The sequence below is a fragment of the Crocodylus porosus genome, unplaced genomic scaffold (genome assembly GCF_001723895.1).
Source record: "Crocodylus porosus isolate Cpor-Errol unplaced genomic scaffold, CroPor_comp1, whole genome shotgun sequence".
NCBI classification, from domain to species: domain Eukaryota; kingdom Metazoa; phylum Chordata; order Crocodylia; family Crocodylidae; genus Crocodylus; species Crocodylus porosus.
In genome coordinates this window covers 225,588,492-225,615,119 of record NW_017728886.1, presented here as the reverse complement: position 1 = coordinate 225,615,119, position 26,628 = coordinate 225,588,492, and the positions used below count along the sequence as shown (strand labels likewise).

Below are 26,628 nucleotides of genomic sequence, written 5' to 3'. Positions count from 1 at the left end.
AGCCTTACGTATCTTGTTAGCTACAAGCTCCAGTAAATTACCACTGTAATAGAAACACTAATTGTTTTAGATACAATTCATAGGAGAACAGCCATGAACTGTTCTGCTGTCTAAAGTTGATTTTGTGATAACTAAAGGAACTACAATAAACTGACTCCCTGGTTTAAGTATTAATATTCAGTAATGTTATTACAGAAACAGATTCTTAAGCTTAGGCCCATGATTCTCAACCATGGTGTGCCTTGAGATCCTTTCATGGGTGCTGCAGGTTACTACATAATATTAACATTGCTATGTGTGCAAGCATGATTTACAAGATAATCCTAGAGTTTTTAAATAGGAATCCATAGCGTTAAAAGCACTTTGGTTGTGATCTTTCTGAGTTCTTTGGAACAGATAAATTGCTTTCTTATTTTTCCAGAGTCTAAAAATTAGTGAAAACTGACAGCTGGCACTTTGAGGAGTGGCTTTAGTCTAATAAAGACTGCTTTGAGTCTAAAAAGTTTCTGAATCACTGGTATGGGCACACAAATAAATTGTCCTAAGGTAAATATGGAGGAGGGCTTATTTGAGAGAAGCTCGAGAGAATCCAAAGGAGGACGATGCGCGTGATTAGAGGCTTAGAGAGCAGGTCATAGGAGGAGTGACTGAAAGACTTGTGACTGTTCAGCCTGGAGAAGAGAAGACTTGGTGGCAGCCTATAAGTATATTGGAGTGTAAGTTAGAGCCGGGGGGAGAAACTGTTCACCAAAGCCCCTCGGGGAGGACTAGAAATAATGGGCACAAGCTGACAGAAGATCTCTTCAGACTAGACATAAGAAGAAACTTCTTTACAAATTGAGTAATGAGGGTTTGGAACAGGCTTTCCCCAGAGGTGGTACAGTCACCCACTCTGGTGATCTTCAAAAAGCATCTTGATGCCCATCTTGCTGGGGTCATGTGATCCCAGCAGTTTTTCCTGCCCAAATGAAGGGGGGGGGGCTGGACCTGGTGATCTGTAAGGTCCCTTCCAGCCCCTAAAAAACTTCAAAACTACTGCATACCAGTATGGTAACTGACTCTTCTGCCACAGTAAATGGAAGCTAGCTGGAGGATAGGCTGCTGCTTGTTAACTTTCACCTACTAAATGGATACGGGCAGTAATTATGAAGCAGATGCTGCATAGTAAAGATGAAGACAGGCATATCTACACCACAGTGAAGCATGCCCTGGCCAGGAAGTTCCTGGATATAACCTTCCACCTCTGTCTCTAAGGCATCCGTCTGTGGTACACTTGAGACAGTGGTCTCTGAGGCCCTTGTTACACATTCATTTTGTGTGGCTCCTGGAGCCCTTAACCCCTGAACTGTCTGCATGTTAACACATTTAAGTGTTTTAAAGTACTCATTATGCAGCTCAAAATTATGCCACTCCAGGGCAAGATTATCTCTTGATTCACATAACCAGTTCCTGTTCTGTATAACCCAGCCACTCCCGACAGATGTGCCACTCAAATTGATTGCAAGCTAACACTAAGCTGATCAACATTTGTGCAGCTCATGGTGTAATGTGTAACAAGGCCCTGATGTGCTGAAACTGGCCACTGGGGACAACCAGGGAGAACTTCACCCACAGTATTTTGGGATTGGAGCATGCAAATGAAATGTCTGTGCAGGGTCTGCATAGGTCTGACCCAGCTGGGGCTTACTGCCAGCACAATAAAGACATACCTAATATAGGCCAAAAAAAAAGAGAATTTTTAAGTCTTTTTTTGAACTCCTTGGCACTGTGTTAGCTTCTGTGTTTAATTAATGAAGCTTTTTGTCCCTTTTCCTGGCTGTTACAATTAAGAAAGAGATAATCTGTCATGTAGTATAGACCAATAAACCTTTCTAGTGTAGATGCCAGCAAAAAGAAAAATGCTTTTGCTAGTATAGCTTATACTGGCTTCTCATGTGAAAAAGCTATGCCAGCAAAAACACTTTACACTGGTGTAATCGCATCTATGTCAGGGCTTTCATTAGTATGAAAATGACATAAAATCACTGACATTCTGATATCTGCAGATGTTACTAAGGGTAGATCTGGCTTCCACTACTGCAGTGATATGCACAGAATAGGAATCTGAATAGTAGTTATAAATTCTGAGGTGCTGATTAAGCATACCTTTTTAACCTTACACGTGGGTTGCCCAAAATCTAATTTAGTAGCAGCAATGTTTGTCCATTTTGCTGAACAGAAATGTTAGTAATAGGAGCTCTTTTGTTATATACCTCACTATTTCTAACATGTTAGGAAGAGGGTAAAATATACCTAATAAATGGTGATTAAATGACACCCTGCTGATTATAAACTTTGTGCAATGAAAAATAGCCTGATTCCCATACCTCTAAGAGGATTCATACTTAACAGTCAATTAAGCTGATTAGCTATGCTTTTGCACAGTATAATTAAGAAAGAAAAATTGTTTCCCATTTACCATACCTTTTTTAGTGTCAGCTTATTTCAGCTAAAATTTACCTTCATTGTAAAACACTGGTTCTCACTTTAACAAATACCTACCTCAGCAATCCTGGAAAAATATTAGAACATATATATGTGATCTCATTTTAAATTTTTATTAAGTTTTATACATTCTACATTAAGACCTAATAAGTTATGAATGTTAGGCTCCTTAAAATATCTTTCTTATAACTAATGTCTGCAGTATGCTTTGCTAATCTTGGCTTTGGATCCTTGAAACCTACACCTTAATTGTTATTTTCCTTCTCATTTTAAGGAGTTATGGGAAGAATATCATCCTTGAAAAGACAAACGGAAGAGAATTATAGTTCCTGTATTATATAGTAATACTACATTGCTTTTTAATGTGATCATGAAACAAAAAAATCACAAACAATCCTCTAATTTGGATTTAATCAACTGAAACTGTAACTCTATGAACCATGATCACATCTTCTATTAAAAAGATTTTAAGCTACAGCTACAAAGGGTTAGCAAAATGAGACCAGAAAAAAGCTTAAACTAAGACTTAACCCAAACCAGTGAGAGATTAATGAAGAAACTTGATAGAAAACATCTCCGGGGAAATAGTGGCACAGAATGAAATGTATATTTGACCAGAGGCAATCAATTCATTTTGATAGGAGTACAGGTAAGACAGGAGAAGCCAGAAAAAAAAAGAAAGAAGAGAAAACAGTGTTTCAGCTCAGTTTTGCTTTGATTGCTATCAACAGCAAGGAGAAGTTAATATTTTAACAAGTTATTCACATTTAGATCTTGTTTTCATTTCATTATATCTTAACTGTTTCATATCAAGTGTGGATCTAGAATCAGTTGATTATCTCTGATGGATTGTTGAGTGGACTATTTCACTCATTCAACTGGATTTCTCAACCTCTTTATCCTTCTATGTATTCTGTTTCTTTAGAACAGCATTTCCTAATCTGTAGTTTGCAGTCCTCAGAGGTAGGGAGTGGGGTAGTAGATGGAAGGAGAAGGGGGAGAGAGGTTAATATTATGTATCTTGAGCTTAGTAAGGTTTTTTACACTGTCCCTGTAATTGGATTGTGTAGAACAGTGCACTAACATGATTATACAATTTCTAGTACCAAGCTAGCTTGCTTCACCAAGGTAGTCTGGATACCTCTGCAGAGAACTGCATTGCATTATGTGGAAATACTCTCCCGCTAAGATGAAAGGGCATTGCAAGTCTCATGTGATCACATCGCAAACATTGCTCAATCGTTGATGGGTTCCCTCTAGTTGTAGGTTACTTTAGGAAAATGGCTGTTCATGTCTCATGAAAAGGTCAGTGACAAGTTATGTGAAAAGGACAGTGGGAGGCTATTTTAATGATGGCTCAGGAAGAAAAAGAAAATGCTGAAATACAATGGCAAATATCAACGTCTGATTACGCTGACCCATTCCAAACAACCTGGTGAAGTATGTTTTGAAGAGCTAGCTGCAAAGAGTATGATGTTCCTGCAGTTGTTGCAGGATTTAAAACATAAACACCTGTCCCTGAAAGATGAATAACATTTTTGTGGGGTGGGAGAGAGAAAACCTGAAGCCTTTATAAAATGAACAAGGCTCTATGTTTCAGACTAACAGTATCAACATGAAAGCCCTTCAGGTGTCTTATTTGCTGTCTGTAGGAATCACACAACAGTGAAGGGTATATACAACTGAAGTAATAAGACATGGATTCAGTAGACATGGATTCAAAAGTTACAGTGCCTGAAACAGATTCCAAATTGAAAATAACACGTATCAAACAACAGCAACAAAACACTATGTATTGCTGTATTAAATAAATGAATATGGTTGTCCAAGAGGAATGGCTTTCAAAACTGACAAAAAGAGCAGCATAAGCATTTCCCTGTTGATCAAAGGGCTGGAACCAATGATCTGTAAGGTTGCTTCCAGCCCCTTACAAGTATGAAACTATGAAAGGGAATAAGGAGGATCCAGGGAACCTACAGTCAGCTAGGTCTCAGGCCATCAGCAGTCTAATCATTGTCAAGTTTTTGGACCTGTGATATACTTTAACCATAATAAATTGTTTGACTTTGTTGCATGGCATAGTGTATGTTAAACGACTCTGTTACCTGGCTACTTTCCTACTGGGGCAGGCACTTGCCAAACAAAACTAGAATGATATGTTATTTAGAGGATTTCTTTTTCATCTTGGTAGCATTGAGGTAATGATGTTACCGTGATGGTTCAGGAGATATGCAAGAGGCAAGAATTCTTGTGAGTGATATCATTTTATTGGACCAACTGTGTGGTTAGTATACATCGAGGCCTCCTACAGACATTTTCTCCCTGGAGAGTCACTGCTTTCCCAGGAGAAACCATGAGCGTACAGATGGTCAGGCTTTTTCTTCCAGAGTAAAAATGGCCACTCAAGGAGAAAAATAACCTGGTAAATACTAAGTTTAAAACACTTCTGAAAGAGTTTCTTCTGGGAGAGTGAATGTCTGTACATGCTGTGGCTTCACTGAGAAGAGAACATGGTTCTCCAGGATCTCCCTTTCCTTCCATAGCCCCCCTCCCCCATGCCCTGAGAGACAGTATGTTGCTTGCTGGACTCTGCTGCTCCAGCAGAGAGCAGCACACACTCCCTTTACAGTCCCCAGACTGTGCTACAGGGAAACACAGTCTGATCAGGGGAGTCTGAGTCAGTCAATCAGGGCTGCCTTATGCATTTTTCATCTGTCATCAGGCAAACTAAGGGAGCTTACAGAGTATGCTGAGATTTATATGCAGCATCCTTCCTTCTCCCCCCACCTCCTTCTGGCTTCACATTATTAACATTGAAAGCTCTTTGCTCTTTAGGGTCTCAGCATTTGGATATCTGTACATGCAGCTCTGGGTAAGTTTATTTTCCAGAACAACAAACCTGGGAAAATTCTCCCAGATTATTTGAGTGTGTGTACACAGCCATAGGCCAGCTTTTGGGTATCAAAGTACCTTTCCTCAGGGCTCTGTTTTTATCTTGGTGTTCTAGTTCCCTTTTAAGTTCTTTTGCTTCTCTTGACATTCTCCTATTTTTAAGTCATCTTATTTTCTTACTGTTAGCCACTCCAAGCCTTTGTTTGGAAGGGTGGCATATAAACCAGATAAATAAATACAAAAAATAAACTCTGTGATAAAAAGGGCTGATGCAATCTTAAGATGAATAAATGGTTGGAGGTGGAAGGAGTGGTAGGTAGAACTAAAGAATAATTTTCTCTTTCTCTGTGGTATTTATGAAACCAGTATTAGAATACTGCATACTTTTAGTCCACATATCAAAAAAAATGTTGAAAAATTGGACCTGGTTTAAAAAGAAAATAATTGCAAAAATGCTTCAAGGCCTGACTATAATGCCATATAATGAGAGGCTTAGAATGTGCAATTTGGTTACAACAGTGCAGTTCAACTTCCAGCCCGCAAACCTGATCTAGCCTTTTGACCTGTTATCCAGCCCGTAGGGCTCCCCACAGGTCTAGACATTGCCTGTGGGGAAATGGTAACAGCATTAATTGCCACTTCTGTGCTCGCTAGTCTGTACTGGGGTTGGCACATGCAGTCACTCTGCAGCCAGAGTGACCCCAGGCATTCAAGGGTTGAAAAGACAGGGTACAAATCTAACCTAGAAAGGCACAATGAGAGCTGACGCTAGGAAGTTGAAGTTGGACAAATTCAAATTAAAAGTTAAGGATAAATATTGAATGGTGAATATGATTAACTGTTTGGACAAACTACTAAGAAAAGTGATGTATTCTCCATCTTATCATGTCTTCATTTCAGGACTTGATGCTACTCTAGAAGATGCACATTAACCAGAAACAGTCATACTTTAGTCAAACACAAGTTACTGAGTTCAGTACAAAAGTGACTGTGTGGAGGTTAAGCTAGATGATATAATATTTCCTTCTTCATTAAACTCCATGTATGCATTATTAGTTCAAAAATTCAAATATGAACACTTATATAAACAACGACACCAGATCATCAAACACATTTCAAGTCTCTAAACATACAAATTATTCCAGTTTTATTTGTAAAAATATTTTCTCCTGTTCCCCTGCATCACAATATGAAAACTTTTATAACTCTTACATAATTTAATATACTCTGGTATAGTGTCTTTCCTAAAAACTTTCCTGGACATGTAATCATCTGCTTTTTCTAATCAACAGTGTATATCCAAATACAGAAGTTCTGGGACAGACATCCAAAAAAGGGGGTAAAATAAGGATTTGATGAATGGTACAAATCAGACAATAGTGTGTGAAGGATGGCAATGAGAATTGGCTAGATAGCAAGTTGGTTAGTGATTGATTCTCCCTCTCCCTGTCCCTTTTTACTATTTTAAATGTAAGGTTCTGTTGAAACATATTTTCAACCACAATCATTTTACCAAATATTTTTGCGTGGGAATTCTGTGCATTGGAAATTAAGATGGAACTTTTGCTATTAAAGAAATGGTTAAAATAAACTGTTGTTGAATGGATACCATGCTTCAAACTTTCCCATTCTAATAAGCTATACAATTTGGCACAAGGTCATGACACATTTAATCAAATCATAAAAGAACAGCATAACCTGTCATTAAATGGAAAGGCTTTGTTTTTGATTAGGAATTAGTTGTGTAGTTCTGAATGTTGCAGGAATTTTTTTGGAAACCTTGTAAACGCTGGTTGGTGGGCACAGTATGGAGTTATACTATTGCTAATTGTACCCACTAAGAAATTAAAATTTAATTCAACTGGAAGCATTCTTAGCTTTTGATCAGAATGATATCCTGTCCTTTGGGTGAACTATTTTTTAATTGTGGTCCAAGAAGTAAACAGCCAGTGATAGATTAATTCACTTATCCTACTGTTTAATGTTTTTCTTTGTGAAATATTTTTAATGGTCTTAGAATAAGATTTCTGTACTGCTGAGAATCAAATAACTAACCCATAATGAGTTCTAGAATAAAAGACTGCACAGATTAATGCAGCAATTTCTCACCTATTTATTTAAAGCTATTATTCTCCAAGGATATAATAGCACTAGTTATGTCAGTGCCCACAGCAAGCAGAGTAAAATGAATGTGAGCAGTGCCACTGACCATGCTATCAGATTAAATTTTTCTCCTTTTCTTTATTTCAGCATAAAGAACGTTACTCCAAAAGTAGGTGATGCCGAAACCCGTAAAGCCATTCGCCGTGCCTTTGATGTGTGGCAGAATGTAACTCCTCTGACATTTGAAGAAGTTCCTTATATTGAATTAGAAAATGGCAAGAGAGATGTGGATATTACAATCATTTTTGCATCAGGTTTTCATGGAGACAGTTCTCCCTTTGATGGGGAGGGAGGATTTTTGGCTCATGCATATTTTCCTGGGCCAGGAATTGGGGGCGACACTCATTTTGACTCAGATGAGCCATGGACCTTGGGAAATCCTAATCACGATGGTAAGAGCATATTTCAGCTTTAAAAATTAATTCAAGTGTATCATGAATTTCCAAAATGGGAGAACATTTCTATGCTGTCTTTGGGCATTGAGGTGACTGGTGGGTTTTCCCTAACTTTATTCTAGTTTTAATAGCTGTCAACAGCTGGTGGATCCAACTGTTATAAGTGTAAGTTAATTTATTATATTTTCCCTGTCTTTAGCCATCCATTGATGGAACAGCTATGGAACAACTCATCCAACAATTGACTTTACTAAGTAATCTACCTTCATTGTTTGTTTAACTCCATCATAACAAATTTAATTTATTTTTAGGAGAAATTTAATTTTTATTAGCAGAAATATTATGGCATAGGTGAAGTGAGTCAAGAGAAATATCCACTTCTGATGGCAGTTATCTAGGAACAACAGCCTGGTTAGCTTCTTTTTTTTTTCTTTTTTCTTTGCTATGATGATCCCTTGGCAATTACAATATGACTCCTGGATTTACTATTTCAGGGACATAGTTCAATTTATCTCCAATGTCAACTGAATCATTCCTGGCATTCTGACTGGAATCATTTGAATGGCTCAAGAGCAGCTTAGAACATTTACTATCTACCTGATTAGTCAAGGTCAGTCATTGTATTAAATGCTGTTAATTCATTAAATGATGTAGGCTTTGTCTACACTGTAGTCACAGTAGTAACTGCAGTATAGCATGGAGATACCCAAGATACACTACCTTTGGTTACGTACTAGAGAGGACTGGGCTGACCTCAAATCTTCCATGACTAGACAGGTAACTCAGGTGTCTCTGTACTGTATTGCGGTTACTCCAGTGACAGCAACTTATTGTGTAGACATACCCATAGATCAGCTGCAAGCAACCTTTAACAAGCCACAGGCTGGAACATCCCAGCTCCAGTACAGTGTGGGTTGGATGGCTTTGAAGGTGCACCAAAAATAGGGGGTTTTCCCTGCACCTGTGCCAGGGCTACCAAGTGGGACCTGCACCTGTGCCACCACTGCTTCTTGCAGCCCCCTCACTCCCTGGCTAGGAATCAAGCAGAGCTTCTACCAATGGAGAACTGCACTAAGGCTAAGCAGTTGCAAACTGTGTCTCTGTTGCTGCTATTCCTCCCTATTTCCCTTTACTCCCACCTCCTGGTTGCAGGCCAAACACTGCTAAAAGCTGACCAGCCCCTGCACAGCTCCCCACTGGCTGAAAACAGGGAGAAGCACTGGCGGTGAAGATACAGCTGCATACTGGCTTTCTCTGATCTGGGAATGGGTGTGAGCATGGGCACAGGCAAAGCCCTTTAGCTTCACAGGTCATATCTGGCCCACGGTCCATATATTGCCAACCTCCGCCATAGATAATTGCTTCAGTATATTGGACTGGTGTAAGGGGACTGAGTTCGAATTTACCTCAAGTTATTAAGATAATGAGTTTGGTTCTCTTTAAATAGGATCTCTGTCAAGCATCAAGGAGAGGGTAGAGAAATGCCCTAGAAATTTTTATTCTGTCTTCAGAAAAAATTGAAATAAAAACTGAAGTATATATCCATTAATCTGGGTTTGGGTATAATTAGGTCTTTCTTCCCTTGGGATTTTTCAAGTCAAAGTATAGGATTTTTGTTTAACAACTTTTGTATTTAGGTGCTCACAGCAAGACTTGAACTTAATTAGTATGAACACAATGTGGTAACAATTCTTATGGTGCAATTCTTTCAGTGTAGCATACTCGAAGAGACAGCAGTGCATTGATCTGCATTGTGAAGTCCTTAACTAACAAACTGGTTACAAGGAAGATCTTTCATGGTGACTGAAGAAGATATTCTTGATAGTATAGTAGAATCTGTGCTGTATTCTAGAACTATATTGCTCATATTTTTATCTCATTTATAAGTTAAAATCTTCATACAATTCAACACAAATGAACACAGCTGGTAGTCTTACATTCTTGTTGTTACAGTACTTAAATAATAACAGTGTTGTGCACACAGACTTCACTGGAAGAACTACATAGCATCCACTGCTTTGTGTTTTCTCTGAGCTGCTGGTTTCAGTACTCTATAAAGTCTTAGGCTTGCATATGCTTGAATGTTATTTTGGACTGAAGCGAAATGTGAATTTGAATTAAAGAAACCACATAGATTCTTTCATTGTAAGAATAAGAACACTTTTTCCTGGATGCCAGTTTACTCCACTTCTAACTTGGAAATGGCACTCTTATTCCCGAATAAGAATGTACACATGGGAACTCCTTCTGAAATGAAAATCATGTGCAATTTCCCTTTATAAAAAAGCCCTCAAGCTTTTTAAGAGGAAAGTTGCATGCAGTAAGGACAAAAAAGTGGGAGAACGCTGAAGAGCAAACGGTTAGTTAATGTGGTTGAATACTCTCCCTGAAAGAATACTGTTGTATAATTAATATATTAACCTCCCATAAGGGAAGATTTTGCTATTTGGATAATTAAGAAATGTAAATTATTGTTATACCATGATAGGTACTACTGAAAAAATAATACATGTGTTCATTTACTGTAATTCATATTTTGCAAAAATAACATCCTATATGCTTTTGTGTATTCATTGATATATGTAAAGGAGAAGTTATTCTTGTTGGAGTGGAATACTCTCAGGAAAGAGACTGACTGGCAGTTTTTACACAACACTGTGAGAAACGAAAGACAACACTAAACAGTGTGAGTGCACATGAGAAGTTTGGTGACCCTTGATTTGTTTGTTAAGGCATAATGAAACCTCAGTGGCTAAAATACTTTTTGTCTTGGAGCATTGGTAAGGGTTTTTGTACAGTAGTCCCTATGAAGTAGTTATGAAATATCTAACAATATGATAGAAGAACAGAAAATTTCACTGAACTGCTAAAGTTGAATCTAGCACTAAAGTGCTACATGTACTATTGACTAAATGTTTTCCTCTACCTCTTTTTCTTCTGCTCTATGTGGTTTTAAAAAGTAGAACAGCTTGGTTATTTTGTAAAACCATAAATCAGTGAATCTTTAAAATGATAGTAGGCTCATTTTCAGCAGCAGTTAACTCTCTTAGGGAAGATCATTTGAATGTTGAGTACCTCAAAAAGGATAAACAATTGTTGCAAATGCTAGTAATACCTTAATAAATATATGGTTCCTATCATTTTTGTTTGGATTTCCTACTTTTGTTAAAGCTCATCAATTAATGCATTGCTAGTCAAGGGGAAAATTTTAGAAAACAAATCCTGACTGGGAGGAAACATGTACAGACCAGGTTATGGCTGTATTACAGTGTTGCTTTTAGTTGACCATCACAGTCTTTGTTTTTATATATTGATTTGATGCTATGATATTTCTTAGTATGCCTTGCTTGTGTGGGTTTATTAATACACCAGTCTGAAATGACAAATGCAAATGAGATTTACTGCTGCCTCATCTTAGTATTACATTTCCTCCATTCTCAAGTCAGTGGTCTATCACTATGGATTACAAAATCAGTAAATAAGTCATGTTGTAAAGGAAAATACCTGTACTTTCATGCTCCCCTTATTCATATTTTGAAGAATGAATAGAGAAGATTCATGGAAGAGAGAAGGACAATGGGGCTATTACTTAAGAAAAATCTTCCTCTTCCTCAATTGAACAGTACCCATGTTTCTGAAAGCATCTGTTTTTATGGTTGCAGAGAATGTTTTTATTGACAGAGGAGCAGAAACTGGTAGCTTGAATCCAGTTAAGCGGTAATGAACATAACATACTCCTCCTTCCAGACAGTAAAGTCAAGGCAAGGTAGGAAATAGTAACAATGAGTTTGTGTAACAGAATTATGAGAGAGCAGAATCCATGTGGAGAAACGCAGAAGTTAGAGAAATACTGGGAGCAAAAATTTGATGAGGTGGGAGATATGGCAAAGTGGGGAGATGGTTATGCGTGTGTATGTTAAAAATAATTGTGTATATCAAAAACTATCCTTTGCTACCTGCCCTTCATGTATGGCTGTTTTTTCTTGGGCGTCCATTCTTCAGCTTGCTCCATATGGATATACAAAAAACTAGAACTTTTGGTTCCAAAATGATACCTTTTATTAGACCAGCTGGAAAATCTCAAGAAAATAGACATTCCATTCATGCAGACCCCAATTTACTTGTGGTTGGTCTGTGTGGAACTCAGTTTGATATCACAGCCCTGAACTTGTTAAAAAAAGATGTTGGGCAACAGTTGTAACATTGCATGTACATTTTTGGGCACCAAACATTGAGGCTGTAATCCCTAAACTTTTACATATGATAAAAGAAATGTTACTAATTTTGGGGGTAAGTAGTGCCAGGGGGAAGGGAATAGTGATAAGAGAAAAAAAACATTCTAAGCCAGAATAAAATTGAGGAAGGTTGAATCAGAAAGGAGGGAAAACTCAAAGGGATGCCTTTCGGGTGAAAGATGAAGAATATAAATAATTTTTAGCTATGTTAGTCTGAAGTCAGGCAGAAGGCAAACAGACAGCAAGCTTCATCAAAAGCTACAAAACTTTCTGCCTTTTTGAACCAGAAAGTCTCTAAGGCTAGGGACAGATATTCAAAAAGTCTGAGCCTGAATTGATTCAATCTTTGCAGGCTAGTCTAACCTGCCTAGATTGAATCAGTTTGCAACTGCACAGACATTCCCTCTGGACTGAGGAAATGCAAGTACATGCCTGCAGTGGCTCAGGCTAGAAGCCAGGGGATACTAGAGCAGCCCTCCCTTCCCTTGTACAGTCCTGAGTTGAGGAAGGGCATGGCCAGGCCGCAGCAGCGTGCACTGATTAGGGAAGGCTTTAAACCCCCACTCTATTTGCACCGTCTAAGGCATTTCCCCACTCACTGCTCCAGGGGCCAGAGGGTTGCCAGAACCCAGGCCCCAGCTAGCACTTTGAGGCAAAGGGGTGGTGTGCAGTGCATGCATCAATTGATGATACTGAGCTTTTCAATCTCCCTCTCCCTGCTTCTTCATACTGTCTGCAGCAAACCTGACAGGCAAGGGAGGCAGTAGGGAGCTGATAACACAGAGTTGAGCAGCCCCTCAAGAAAATAAAAGCCTCTTTCATTAGTTCAAGCTCTTCTTAAACAGCATTTTTCCAAGGAAGGAACAGAGGGACATTACCAGCTGGCCTGTTGATTAACTCCAGGAAACCCTAAGCTGACATTTGCCTGTCTGCCTGTGTCCTGTCCCAATGAAATTAAGGAGACACACGCATAGAAACCGCTCAGCATTTGCTAGCGTACCACATGCTGAGTAAGGTCTGTGGGGCTGGGGCCTGTGCTGTGGGAGATGGGAGGGAAGGAGGGAGGGATCTCTGACTAATCAGTGAGTGGTGAAGTGGGGGAAGGGAGGCAGGGGGAAGCCAGACAGACCCTGCTGTGCCTGTAGTCTCTGCCAGAGCTCTGGCTAGAGAGCAGAGGGGCTGGGCCAGCCCTTGTTCTCTGGAGAAGACAGCCCAGCCCAGGACTGTAAAGCATCTGGGATGCTGGGGGACTCTAGTTTAACTTAAACCCAGGACTCCACGCTGCGTGCCTGTAGTGCTGCACTCAAAGAGAGGAAGTCCCACACTGGACTCTGTGGAGAAGCAGGGGTAGGGCTCCCTCCACTCCCAGCAGAGTGTGGGGATTGCTCAGCCAGAAGCAGGGAAGACAGCAGCCTCCAGTGTTGGGCTTCCCCCACTGTGAGGGCTGGATCTATAGGAATGGGGAGCAGAGCCTCGGGGGTAAGGCAAGCTCTGCTCCCTCCTCCAGCACTGGCCAGAGCCACGCCTGTGTCAGTCATGAGTGCCCTGACATCCCTGGCCGCTGCTGCTGCCAGGCAGTAGAGGCTGCATGCGATGGGGGGAGTGTGAGGGGATCCCTACACCCCCATACCCACACCCTGCTCAGCTGAGCTCCCTGCTCCCACTGCCCTCCCAGGGAGAGGAGAGGAAAGGGAAGAGTTCCCTTCAGCATGGAACAGAGCCTCCCCTTGCCCTGGGGAAGGGAGGAGTGTGGGGGGGGAAGTCCTACTCTGGGGCTGGGCAGCATCTCATAGAACTCCCACCTCCCCACCCTGCAGCAGTGGGGGAGAAGCAGTAGAAAGAGTCACTCTTTGTGGCCAAACAGCCTCACAGAGCCCCCTTCCCCATCCTATGGTGGTAGCAGGAGAGGAAGAGGGAGAAGAGCACCCCCAACACTGAACAGAGCCCCCCTCCTGGCCTTGCGGCAGTGGGGGAGAGGGAAGAGGAGAAAGTTCCCTTCTGGGGATGGGCAGCCCTGTGTGCCAGGATTGCTTCTGACTGTCAGGGAGATGCTGGGACATGCCCCCACTCCTCAGCTCAGCTTCCCCATGGAAGAGAGGGCTGCTCTAGCCCTCTTGGACTTCTGGCTTGAGCCACTGTAGGCATGTGCCTAATGTCTATCCACTTGCAAACCAGTTCACTCTCTGCAAGTTAGACTAACCTGCAAACATTGAATCAGTTCAGGCTCAGGGTTTGTCTTCCCTTAGCTTTAAACTGGTTTATGTGTAATGTCTGCCCCTAGCCTAAGGGCCCCTCTACATGTGCAAGTACAGGTGCGATGGAATCTAATGCGTGATCTGCACAATCACTGCTCCTGCCATGCCAGGCATGCATAGCAGGAGGTTTGATAGTGGGATTGTGCATAAGCTCTCGTTGCATGTTGTCACCAATGAAGGGTGAACCTGGGATCACCATCCCGGTATTCCCCTGCACCAGCTTCCTTGGCTATAAGTCTCTTAGCTGATGGAGTTTGGGAGGGCTCACTCAACATGGCCTGTGGGGCTTGCAGTGGGGTCAGCATTGGGAATGCTGCTGCTGCTGTGAGCCTGATGAGGTGTGGACCTTGCAACGGCAGTTGCATTCTCCCCACTGCCTCTGCTGCAAGCCCCGCATGTTATGAGGCGCATAGTGGGAGGCAGCATTTTACCTGTTGCAAGCCCTGCAGCTGACACCACTGCCACCACTGCAAGCCCTGTCAATTGTGGGGGTGGCAGTGGGTGCTACACCCCGGTGGCTGGGAGCCTCTCAGTTGCTGGGGCTCCCAGCCACAAGGGAGCACTTGGCCACATATTCAATTAATGGCATCATTTGAACAACCTACAAAGTTATTACACATTTTTTGTGGAATAATTTTGTAGCTTATTCATTGTTCTTTCACGCGGCTAATTGGTTGAACATGTAATTGGGTCACAACTTAAGACATGATTACCTAGTTAATCATGCCTTAAGTATAATATATAGAGGTGGCCTAAGGTGCTACCCTGCCTGCCTTCTGCCTTAGGTGTTTTGGATGCATACATTTATATGTAAATTTGAGAACTGAGCCCCTATATATATATATATATATATATATAGGGAGAACTGAGATATATGTATATAGCTCACACATGCATATATCATAGTCTGTCATTTATTACCATCATATTTTGTTTTCTCTGTGTGAGCTGAGCATATCAGAACTCTGACAGAGTATGAAATAGGAGCATGAGACTACCTAGGAAGGGCTCCATAGATGATCCTTATGGCTAGGGACAGACATTCAAAAAGCCTGAGCCTGAATTGATTCAATCTTTGCAGGTTAGTCTAACCTGACTAGACTAAATCAGTTCTGTAACCAAATAGACATCCCAGAAATGCAGGCGCATGCCCACAGTGGTTCAGGCTATAAGCCGGGGAGCACTAGAGCAGCCCTCTCTTCCCTTCTACAGTACTGAGCTGAGTGGGGGCATAGTTAGGCTACAGAAGAACACTATGATTATCCCAGCAGGGAATTGATAACAGTGTTTATCACCTAATTAAGAAAACAACAGAGACACATTACCAGCTACTTGTTGATTCTGCCTGTTGATTCTACCTGTGGATTCAGCAGGGACTGTAACCAGCATGTGGTCATGAGGTCCACTAGCTAATACATAGACACCTCCTCAGCAAGGCAGAGGGATGCTGGGGAGGAGTGGAGGAGGGAACTCCTGCTTAGCAGAAAGTAGAGAGGGGGAACAGCCTGCATGTCTCTGGAGCTGCAGACAGGGAGTAGAGGGGTGGGACCAGTCCTGCTCTGGAGCAGAGAGCTCCACCCATCCCAGAGAGCATGTCAGGATGCTGGGGGAGTCTGATTTATCTTAAACCAACAAGGGGTCTGGGACGGACACTGCATAAATCAGTTTGAGCCAAATCAGTTAAGTCTGATACTGCATTCAACCAGGTTTATGTCAAACTAATTTCGGCCATTTTGAAACTGGTTCATGTGCACTGAACATCTGTTCTGTTACAGGTTTAAACCAGTTTCTGATCACTTAAACAGGTTTATGTGTAATGTCTGTCCCTAGCCTTAGTGATTTATGATGATGCCATTGGGAATCAACTCCTATGATGACTTTGCCAGTCTCTTGTACCTTTACACCCTTTGTGCTCCACAATACAGAGTGCACAGTGAACGAGCTTTTGTGCAATATTTAGGATCATAGGAATGTAGGGCTGGAAGGGACCTCACAATGTTATCTATTCCAGCACCCTGTTCAAGGCAGAATCATCCCTGACTAAACCATCCCAGCCAAGTGTCTGTCTCACCTATTCCTGCAAATGTCTAGAGATAGGGATTCCACAACTTCTTTAGGTAGCCTGTTCTGTTGCTTGAAGTTTTTCCTAGAGGCTCATGGATTCAGCATATTTATTTTTCATTTAAATATTTAAAAGATTAGGATGTTTGGGAGTTAACATATTTTGTATTATATAAAGATTACAGTTTAACCAGGATTATTTTTAAGAAAAATATATATTTAAAAATGTTTTTATTAATGTTTTTGGAAAAAAGTCATTAACCCACCTCTCCAACAGAACATCTTCATCTTATCTGTTTTATCTGTTTGGATGTTTAAACACTATGAGCCATAATAAAATAACAGTGTGGAGATGTCAGGGGATTAGCAGAGTCACTGAAGAGCCAGTCCTATAGCAGCTGTAATAAATTCCAGTCATGCGAAGTCCCAGGTTCCAGAGGCCTTCCAAACCACTGTAGGTTACTATTGTGTCATATACCATGTACATTCATAAGGTAAACAGCAGATGCTTTGCCTGTCCTGAGGCAAAGGAGACTGTATGTCTTCAGGCCACTGAAGACTTGACATCTGTTGCCTGTATTTTGCAGTATCTGTAAATAACAAGGAGTCATCTTTGGTATATCTGTTCAGATCATTTAGATAACATTTACTGACCTTGTTCCACATGGAAATGTATAAATGGGGGGCAAAGAAAAGTAGTATACTTATACAGTTGCACAATTTAAGAAAAAAAAGGTGCATCTCTGAGGTCTACCTAGGTATGAGGAGTAACTCTGAACCCTCCCTCACTGTCTTCCTATATAATATACTTAGAATCATGCAAATATTTTGAACCATTCCATTAGTCATCATCATGTATTATTTACAATGACTCTAGCTTCCCTTAGAGTCAACTGAGCTGTGGCTCCACACTGATTAAAATCCGTTGAGGGAATAGGGAAGGAGAGAGACCCCAAATCAAGTTGTGTTTAGAGCAACAAAGTGGAAGTTGTTAAACTGGTGGGAAAGCAGCAAAATCAAGACACCCAAAAATATGCATTTTTTGGAGACCAAGTCCTTGAAATTCTATCACCTTTAAAGCTTTGGTGATGGGGCTGGTTGTAAATATAGAAATGTACAGTTCAGTGTAAGTTTAAAGTGTTCTCCCTAGGGTAGACAGACAAATACCAAGTCAGTCTTTGATGTTTGCCATTTCTGAAGGAGGAAATCAGGAGTGTGAGAGCAGGGACTGAATTCCCTATCCTGAAGTTGAAGTTGCTTATAGGAACTCCTGTTATCAGTTCCAACAATTTAAGAATCGGTGGAACTGAATCACCACATTTTTTTTTAAACCCTCAAGACTTACGTACTGGATCAAGTTCCTGTAGCTTCCTTGTGTTCTCTGTCAGCCTCTAACCCATCAGCGTTATATTCCGAACTGTTAGTTGTGCTCAAAAACTTCCTTATGGCAGATGGTAGCTGGGAGAAAGAAGAGAGAATTGTGATAAATCTCTGCAGTCATTGGTTACTGCTCCCTGTCTGCCAGAGGAATGAAAGAATATCCCCATCAGCCTAGATTTATGACTAAGATGCAGAGATAGCAGATATAGGTACCAAATCTATATTACTTAAAAACACAGCCAAAAATATATTTGATATATTCCTTGACACTTAACTGTCTGTTTCTCTTCTGTAAGATTTCCTTGCATATTTTTCTCTCATAGTTTCCATCAATCTCTTCCTATCTTTATTGTATGTTTTATTATAAACATAATTCCTATTAAATATTAGAAGCTCTCAGGTGTAATCCTAAAGATGACTGTGAGCAGAGTAAAGAGGAAGACACTTGCCAATCATGACATCATGGATAAAGATTTGGTGGGTAAAGTGTGCACCAGTTTAACTAGATCATTTTGTTTTAAATGTTTTAAATAGGTCTACATAAATATGTAAAGCTTTTTAATATAGATAGGAACTTAGAAACTGTGCTCGGGCACTTTCACTTTTTATGGTTTTTATCTGAGCAAGGTATAAAAACTCAGTCCTTAGGCCTTGGACACACTTTTTATATATCCTTTGTATAATTTTATAAAGGACCAGAGCATAGAAATGATCTGCTATCTGGTGATAGCTGCTTGGAGTGGACCAGTGATTCTGGAGTTCATTGACATCCTTTAAAGCAGTGGTCTCCAAACTTTTTTGATTGCGCACCCCTATTGGTAAAAACATTTTGAGCATGCACCCCCAATATATGTATATTTATAGAAATATAAATAGAAGTTCTAGTATTTTCTTCCACGCACCCCAATGGATCATCTTGTGCACCCTACTTTAAAGGTTACCACAGGGAGGTACACAATGTTAGCACTGTTAGGTGTGGAAAGATAAACTCAGAGATTCATAAGATAAGCCTAGAAATTTCAAATAAGAATATTTAACATTAAAAACATTTGGACCTGGTGTCGTCTTTCTGGCTGCATATAGACATGCATGGACATTTGGTTCCCCAAGCACAACTAGTGGCGGTGCACCTTGTGCAGCTGCTAGTTGTCCCTGGGGAACACCTGTGCCATGCACGCTCTGGCACACAAGGTACCCTGGGTGGGGTAGGGAAGGCTGGGGATAACACTGGGCTGGCACCAGCAGCCTTACCTGGGCTCACGGGGGGCCTCCTGGGACTGCACCAGCAGTGACCCTGCTGTGTGGAGCCTGGCCAGCAGTGGAGTGCAGCTCTGGCTGGCCAGGCTGTAGCTTCAGGTGTCATGCACTGCCACCATGTGCACCACCCTGCTTTTTTTATATCCAGGGGTCAAGAAAAAACCCTCTGCGCTGCTCCTCTGCAATGCGGAGAACAACGGAATGTGCAGTATGTGGCACCACAGATGTGTTTGCAGCACCACATACCGCACAGCTGTGCTGGCCTGGACATGGCCTTTGAATTCTTTGCAACAGAAGAATTGCCGTAAACTTATACTAGTTTATATGTAATTTCTGTCCCTAGCCTATTGTTTATTGAAACATGCTTAGAATGTATTCAGTACAGATTTCAGTGCACAAACTTTGCTAATAGCCAATTAAAATGTACAACAGTTGTGATCTCTGAACTGCATAGATCAGCTTCTGATAAATTTCACTTTGCTGCCAGCGTGCTTGACACAGTGGAGCAGATATATGCTTATGGAAATGCAAACCGCTGACATCATGAAAACTAACTCCCCTGAGAGCTTTGTGACTCAACAGTGGTCATGTCACACTTCATGTAGGCATAAAGGCTAGTGACGGCCTTCAAAACCCGGAGCCTGAATTGATTCAGTCTTTGCAGGTTGGTCTAACCTGCCTAGGTTGGATCGATTTGCAATTGCCCTGACATTCCCTCTGGACTGAGGAAATGTAGGCACATGCCTGCAGCTGCTCAGGCCAGGTGCTTGAGGGTGCTACAGAGCACCCTCAGCTGCAGGAAAGCTGCGTGTGGGGGGTGGGGGGGTTGGGCCTTGGCCAGCTTGGGCAGTAACCTTGGCTGAACGGGCCAGAGAGGGTTCCCCCCTCTCTGCCCCACCAGCAGGGACTTCCGGGTAGTCCGCCCTTACTGCTGCAGCGGCAGGACCAGGCACAGCCAGATGCCGGTTGGCGGGACCCCTGAGGCAGAGGGTGCAGGGAGGGGGCTTATTCCCTCCTCTACCCTCACTGCCCCCAGGGGACTGCAGCTGGGACTACCCGCCCTGCCCACCGCCGCCACCACCTGCTCTGCGCCTAGGACAAATGGTAAAAAAAGCCCGCTCCCTGCCTAAGGGGCCCTGTTGGCCGGCTCTGGCCTCACCCCCACCCAGCCGCTGGATTGGTAAAGGCAAAGCAATTGTGACGGGGACAGCAGCCCCTGTCACAGTTTCCCAGAGCACAAGCCCCTTCCTGGCAAGGTGGCTGCACTGGAGGGTGGGTAAAGCTGCTGTGGACTATGGCAACAGTGATGCTGGGGGGAGCTCTGGCCCACTTCAAGCCCCAGTGCTGCCATGCACAGTCTGCCATAGCTCTGCCCACCCCACAGTGTGGTCCCCCCCCAAACCAGGAAGGAGCTTGAGCTCCCCAACACCATGACAGGGTCTGCTGCCCCCATCAAGAGCCCTGCCCTCTCACCACTGAAGTGTCTGGTTGGGGGTGTGGCCAGAAGCCAGCCAGCAGGGCCCATTAAGTAGAGTACAGAGAGGGAGTTATTCCCCCTCCCTCTTGCAGCTAGTGGAGGGGGCAGCAGGGAACTTATTCCACACCACTTGCCCCAAGCAGTGAGCAAGCAGTGGAGGTCAGGGCAAAAATACCTGGCTGTGGTCTTCTGGGGGCAGTGGGGGTAGAGGGGGGAATACATGCCCCTGCCCCTTCTGCCTCAGGGGCCCTACCAGATGGCATCTGGCCCCACCCAGTCCCCTGCTGCAGAGCGAAGGAGGACTGCCAAGGGACCTGCTTCTGGTCCCTGTTGGTGGGACAGAAAAGGAGAAATTAAACCCCCTCCCTGGCCAGTTCAGCCAAGGCTACTGCCCGGACTGGGCATGCCCCCTCTGCTGGAGCAGCCAGCATGGAGAAGTGCAGATCCATGGTGGTGGAACAGGGGAGGGAGGAGGAGGGCTAAACTTCTTGTTTGCTCCCCTCCCAGCCAGCATCTGGCCAGACCCCCACCCCTGCCTGTCTGTGCTCTGGATGGGGAGCAGGGGGGCGGGGCCAGCCCTGCTGGGCTGGAGTAGAGAGCCTGGCCCAGAGAGCATGGCAGGATTTGGGTGGAGTCTGGTTTAAGTTAAACCAGGAAGGGGTTTTGGAGAAACATTGCATAAGCCAGTTTGAGTTCAATCAGTAAAGTGTGATACTACATTCAACCAGGTTTCTCTCAAACTGGTTTCAGCCATTTTCAAAGTGGTTTATGTTCACTGAATGGCCGTCATTTCTGATAATGTAGGCTAGGAACAGACATTCAAAAAGCCTGAGCCTGAATTGATTCAGTCTTTGCAGGTTAGTTTAACCTCAGGGAATGAATCACTTTCTAATGGGATAGACATTCCATTTCCATTAAGGAAATGCAGGCACATGCAAGCAGTGGCTCAGGCCAGAAGCCCAGGGGCGCTAGAGCAGCCCTTGATTCCACAGGGGAGCTGAGCTGAGGAGGGCAGGGGCATGTCCAGGTCCCGCCAGGCCTGCCCCAGCAGCTTCCTGACAGCCGGGAACATTCCCAGCACACAGGGCTGCCTGGCCCCAGAGGGGAACTCTTCTCCCTTCTCCCTCTCCCACACCTCCGTGGGGTCAGGAGGGGGGCCCTGTTCAGGGTGGGGCTCTTTTATCTCCTCCTCCCCCTCCACCACCATTAAGTCAGACTCCCCCAGTGCAGCACTGGCTGCATCTATCACAGTGGCTCAGCGCCGGACATTTGTAGCTCAGCACTCACAGTGGGGAAGCCCCATACTGGACTCCATGCAGAAGCAGGGGACAGGGCTCCCTCCACTCTGGACCAAGTGTGGGGATCTGCACAGCAGGGAGTGAGGGAGGCAGCAGGCTCCAGTGTGGGGTTTGCCCCACTATGAGTGCTGGAGCTGCAGGTGTGGGGAGCAGAGCCCCGGCAATGGAGCAGGCTCCGCTCCCTCCCCTTGCACATTGCTGGCTGGAGTCATGCCTGTGCCGGGCACAAGCACCCTGACCTCCCTGCCTGCTGCTGCTGCAAGGCAGTGGGGGCTGCATGCTATGGGGAGGTGTGTGGGGGTCCGTACACCCCCCACCCTCACACCCATACCCACACCATGCCTAGCTGAGCTTCATGCTCCAGCTGTCCTTGGAGCCAAGCCCAGAGAGCATGCTGGGATGCTGGGGGTGTCTGGTTTATCTTAAACCAGGAACAGCTCTGGGACAGACTTTGCATAAACTGGTTTAAGGCAAATCAGTTACATCTGATACTACGTTCAGCCAGATTTATCTCAAATTGGTTTTGGCTATTTTGAAATGGATTTATGTGCACTGAATGTCTGGTTTGTTACTGGTTTAAACCAGTTTCTGATCGCTTAAACCAGTTAATGTGTAATGTCTGTCCCTAGGCAAAGAGTCAGGTCTTAAGATTAAACTATTCTCTGAATTACTGTCATATAACTGCTATTTCTTATAGCGTTCATTTTTTTTTATACTGGATCTCTCTTCTATGCAGGTTCTAATGCAGCACACACAGGTTTCTTCCAGTATTGTATTGAGCAGCGTGACTAACCTCTGTGTTGTTTGTTTTCTTATTTTGTACCTGGGGAGAGAAATATGTTGAAGTTTTTCTCTTTTTTTTTTCAGCACAGGCACACATGCACACCAACACACACACACATGTTGATCTATATTTGTTAGAAAGGTAAAGTTAACTGCACTATACAGGTCAAGCAGAAGGTGTACTTGGTGTAATATTGAGCAATTAATGATGCTAAAATTGTAGCTGAAATAAGTCAGTTGCTGATTTGTTTCACTTCATACCCTCCCCCAAAATTCCATATCTATTTATCCTGCAGATGGTCAGCATCCAACTTCTATATTTTTAACCCCTTCCTTCTGTGAGACTCATTTTTGGCAATAGATTCACTTGTGAAATGCACATCAGACTTTCCCACAACTACTACAGCCTCTGCTGATGGACCTTAAGAGAATATGTGTCTTTAGGTCTCCCAACACTTCCCTTGACTGTATTTGCCCACATATTGTGAGTACAACCTCTGTTTACTTCATGTCCAGTCACTCTAAAATCTAGTCTAAAATGAGGACTCAATTCCTCAGGTTTGCTATATGAAATGCCTTCTTAAGAACATTACCATAAAGATGTGCTTGAGGACAGAAATATCCCTGTATCCATTTTAAAGGTGAGAAATGCTGTTAAATGAAATCAAAAGACTGTGGCTGGATTGTGAAGACTTAGTCTTTAGGCAGAGGTCTGTAGAGTCAGGAGAAGAGAATGCGTTGGCTTGATGCCATTTATTGACAGGAGGCCAGAAAATGGAAAATATTAACATTTGGCAATATAATTAGCTCAGTTTTAGTCTTTTTTGTTTGTTTGTTTTGGCTTTCATGGCATAGTCTTCCATATTTGAGAAAAGTTCTTCATTTGTATGTTATTAACAGAGAAAACTATTAAACACCAGTAATCAGTAAAGGGAGAGCCTTATAAATGAAATCAACACAATATTCTAGATGTTTATTTAGCTGGCTGCTTGTAATGTATCCCAGAGGCTGACACTGGGCAATATCATGCTCACAGCTCTTCACCTTGATCTAAAACTGTAAAATACTCAATTATGAAAACTCCAAGATGGGCTATGGAATATACTAGGAAGAAGTTGAGCTTTGCAATAATTCTAATTAAAGCAATAAAAGGTAGGCTGATAAGGACTTCCCACGCTGTGTTTTTAGTCTTTTTATCAGCCAGACAGTGTTTATGCTCAGGCTTAATTACCAAATAGAGACAGGAACCAGAACATGGAAAGACCTGACCCAACATTTTGCATGTTCTTTCTATGCTCTGTAGGCAGATAAGAGTTTTTCCAAATCTTTGTATCGTAAAAAGAGATGTACAGCAGGGAAGATGAGCCCAGCCTACCAGACCTTAGCAAATTCTGATTTGTTTTGCTTTTTATTCACATATGAATCTCCAGAATACATTTATTTGCAACATGTTTACTAAGTCTAACTTTGCTGGAATCTTTTCTTGAAAAAAATGGGGCAGGGTTTTTATTCAGGCAATTAGGTATTTTGAAGCAATTAGCGCGTAAGACATGAACATGTATTTTCATGAGCATAGTCATGATCTTGCATGAGTTGCCAATTTGTTACGTTTTCTCCTGCTTCATGCTTTTTAATTTTTTGTTTACTATACTACTGGATTAGGCCCAAATAAAGCCCAAATAAAAACTTACCTTGAGGATGCCAAAAGACTTAAAAACAGCACTGTTGCCATGTAAACACCTCTCAGAAGATCTGTATTGAATAACTTCTAATGCCAGGTTAGAACTTATGTATAAAATCAATAGGCCATTGGGCTGATGTGATTAAGGCACACCAGTTCCTGAATCCTACAGCGCAAATGAGAGCGATATGGCTGGCCAATATCACATTAGGTCCCACAGACTGAATGGATATACCTTGAATTTGTGCCCCTGGAATCATAGCAAGATACCTTAACCACTCTACCATGATGTCCCAACATTTCTATATGGTTATAGTAAGACAAAAGAAGCAGTATGTCCCCTTAACAAAGTGTTGTTAATTCGGCAGTTCGTGTAGGCATAAGAGTGGGCTCCAAAAGAGTATAAGGGTGCACTTCAAACTAGAGGTCCCCTTCCAAAATTGCACCTGTTTTTATACTACTTAATTCTTTTTGCTGAAGCTATGAGGCCTGTCATGTTAAAACTACCAATATGTCAGTATGTTTCATTATCATGCCAATAGTCTACATTTATTTTTGTAACAAATGGTAGCACAGTTTGCAGCTACACTGCAAAGCAAGTTATGTCCTTGGCACTTGAGCTGTGAGGTTTTTTTGGTTGATTGGTTTGATGGACACCCTATCTCCATTTGTTGTTCAGCTGTTGCTTCACCAAACCTCTTGCCTACTTAATAATACTTTTTTTCTTTTATTTACTAGAGGTGCACTGATACATCTGTCCGATATTGAATTGGTACCGATATAAAGAAAATTTGCTGTATCTGATGTCGGCACAGTGGGGTTAATAATTTGGCTGATAAATGTTCATGCTGTGCGCAGCTGCAGCGCAGCACTCAGGCACCATGGAGCACAGCTGGCAGTGTGGAGAGATGCCTCCAACTGGTCAGTCTGGTATGGTGGAAGGGGAAGGGGCATGGGGGGCAGATTAACGCCTCCCACGCTGAGGGAGGGTTTGGGGGCAGGCGCTGCCCAGGCAGGTTGGGGGAAGGGCAGCTTCTGCCACTGGTTGCACTCTGAGAGGACGGGGGAGCGTGCCCTGGGATCTGTGTGGGGTGGGATGGGGCGGGCTGCAGCTGGAGCTGCGCAGGCTTCTTGTTGGGGTCTGGAATTGGAAAGGGCTCCGGTGGCACTGGGAGGATGCTGCATCCAACCCAAATTTCACCGCAGCTCAGTTCCCAGCACTGCCACCGTCAGCTGCCCAGCATTCCTCTGGCTCTTCCCGGAGTGTGCGTGGATGCAGGGCTTTGAGCTGGGGTTGTGGCTGGCAGTGGCAGCCCTGAGAGCAGAGCGGTGATGACATTTGGGGTGGATACAGCATCCTTCCAGTGCTGCCAGCGCCCACTCTGAGCCTAGCCCCTGCCAAGAAAAGCCCCATGTAGCCCCAGCTGCAGTACACCCCATTCTGCCCCATGCAGCTCTGGGGGCACACTCTTCCCTCCCCTCCACCCTCTCAGGGTGCAAGCAGTGGCGGGAGCCAACCCCCCTTCGCCCTGCCCCCTACCTCATCAGGGGGGCCATTGATCTATCCGACCACACCCCTCCCCTCCACTCCACCACACTAGACTTTCCAGCTGGAGGCAGCTGTATCAGAAATCAGATCAGTATTGGCCGATAAGTCTCCTTAAATATCAGCTATCAGTATTGGTCCCAAAAATCTCTATCATTGTACCCCTACTATTTATAGTTTCAAACCTAGCCTGGTTCATAATTAACCTAAGCTTCACTAAAATATATAGTCTATGTGCAATAATTTTCTTATAAAAAGTCCTTTGGCAACCCATCACTCCATATATACATAAATAATTTCCTTGGGACTGTAACAAAAAAAAAATAAAATCTTCTTTGCAGTGAATAAAGAAATTCTGCTTTTATCTTGTCTCTACATCCATAGAAGAATCTGGAAGATTTTAAATCTGGGGAAATATACAGTGTAAAAATAAAATGTCCTAATTCTCCTAGGTTTCCTTACTCCTGTGTTTCTTATCTGAAAGTGTTCTCTATCTTATGACTAAAAGAGTCATTTTAATGAGTTCTTCATTATTGCTCTCTTCAGTCAAAAAGATCCATACCAATCTCAGGCTCTTTGCTTGATGTCAGGGTCCCTGGACGGAGGCCCTGGACATTAGTAGTATCTTTACATATCTCCAAACCTCATACAGTTACCTGCTTTTGTCCTGAGGACATATTCTCCTTGTGGAGGTGGGAGCCAAGGACTTCCATAATTTGGA

The 26,628-nt window shown here is 42.8% G+C and overlaps 1 protein-coding gene and 1 long non-coding RNA gene across 3 annotated transcripts in view; both read left to right on the top strand.

Annotated features, from left to right (window-relative positions):
* MMP16 (matrix metallopeptidase 16) overlaps positions 1-26,628 on the top strand; it is a 287,844-nt gene that overhangs the window by 172,920 nt on the left and 88,296 nt on the right. For both annotated transcript variants that reach the window (XM_019550163.1, XM_019550171.1), the window contains exon 4: positions 7,627-7,931. In XM_019550163.1, the coding sequence (XP_019405708.1) occupies positions 7,627-7,931 (305 nt within the window). The remainder of the gene's footprint in view (positions 1-7,626; positions 7,932-26,628) is intronic.
* LOC109320182 lies at positions 10,633-24,774 on the top strand. Its single transcript, XR_002103743.1, has 3 exons — positions 10,633-10,714; positions 14,007-14,011; positions 24,763-24,774. It is a non-coding gene; the product is annotated as an uncharacterized LOC109320182 (long non-coding RNA).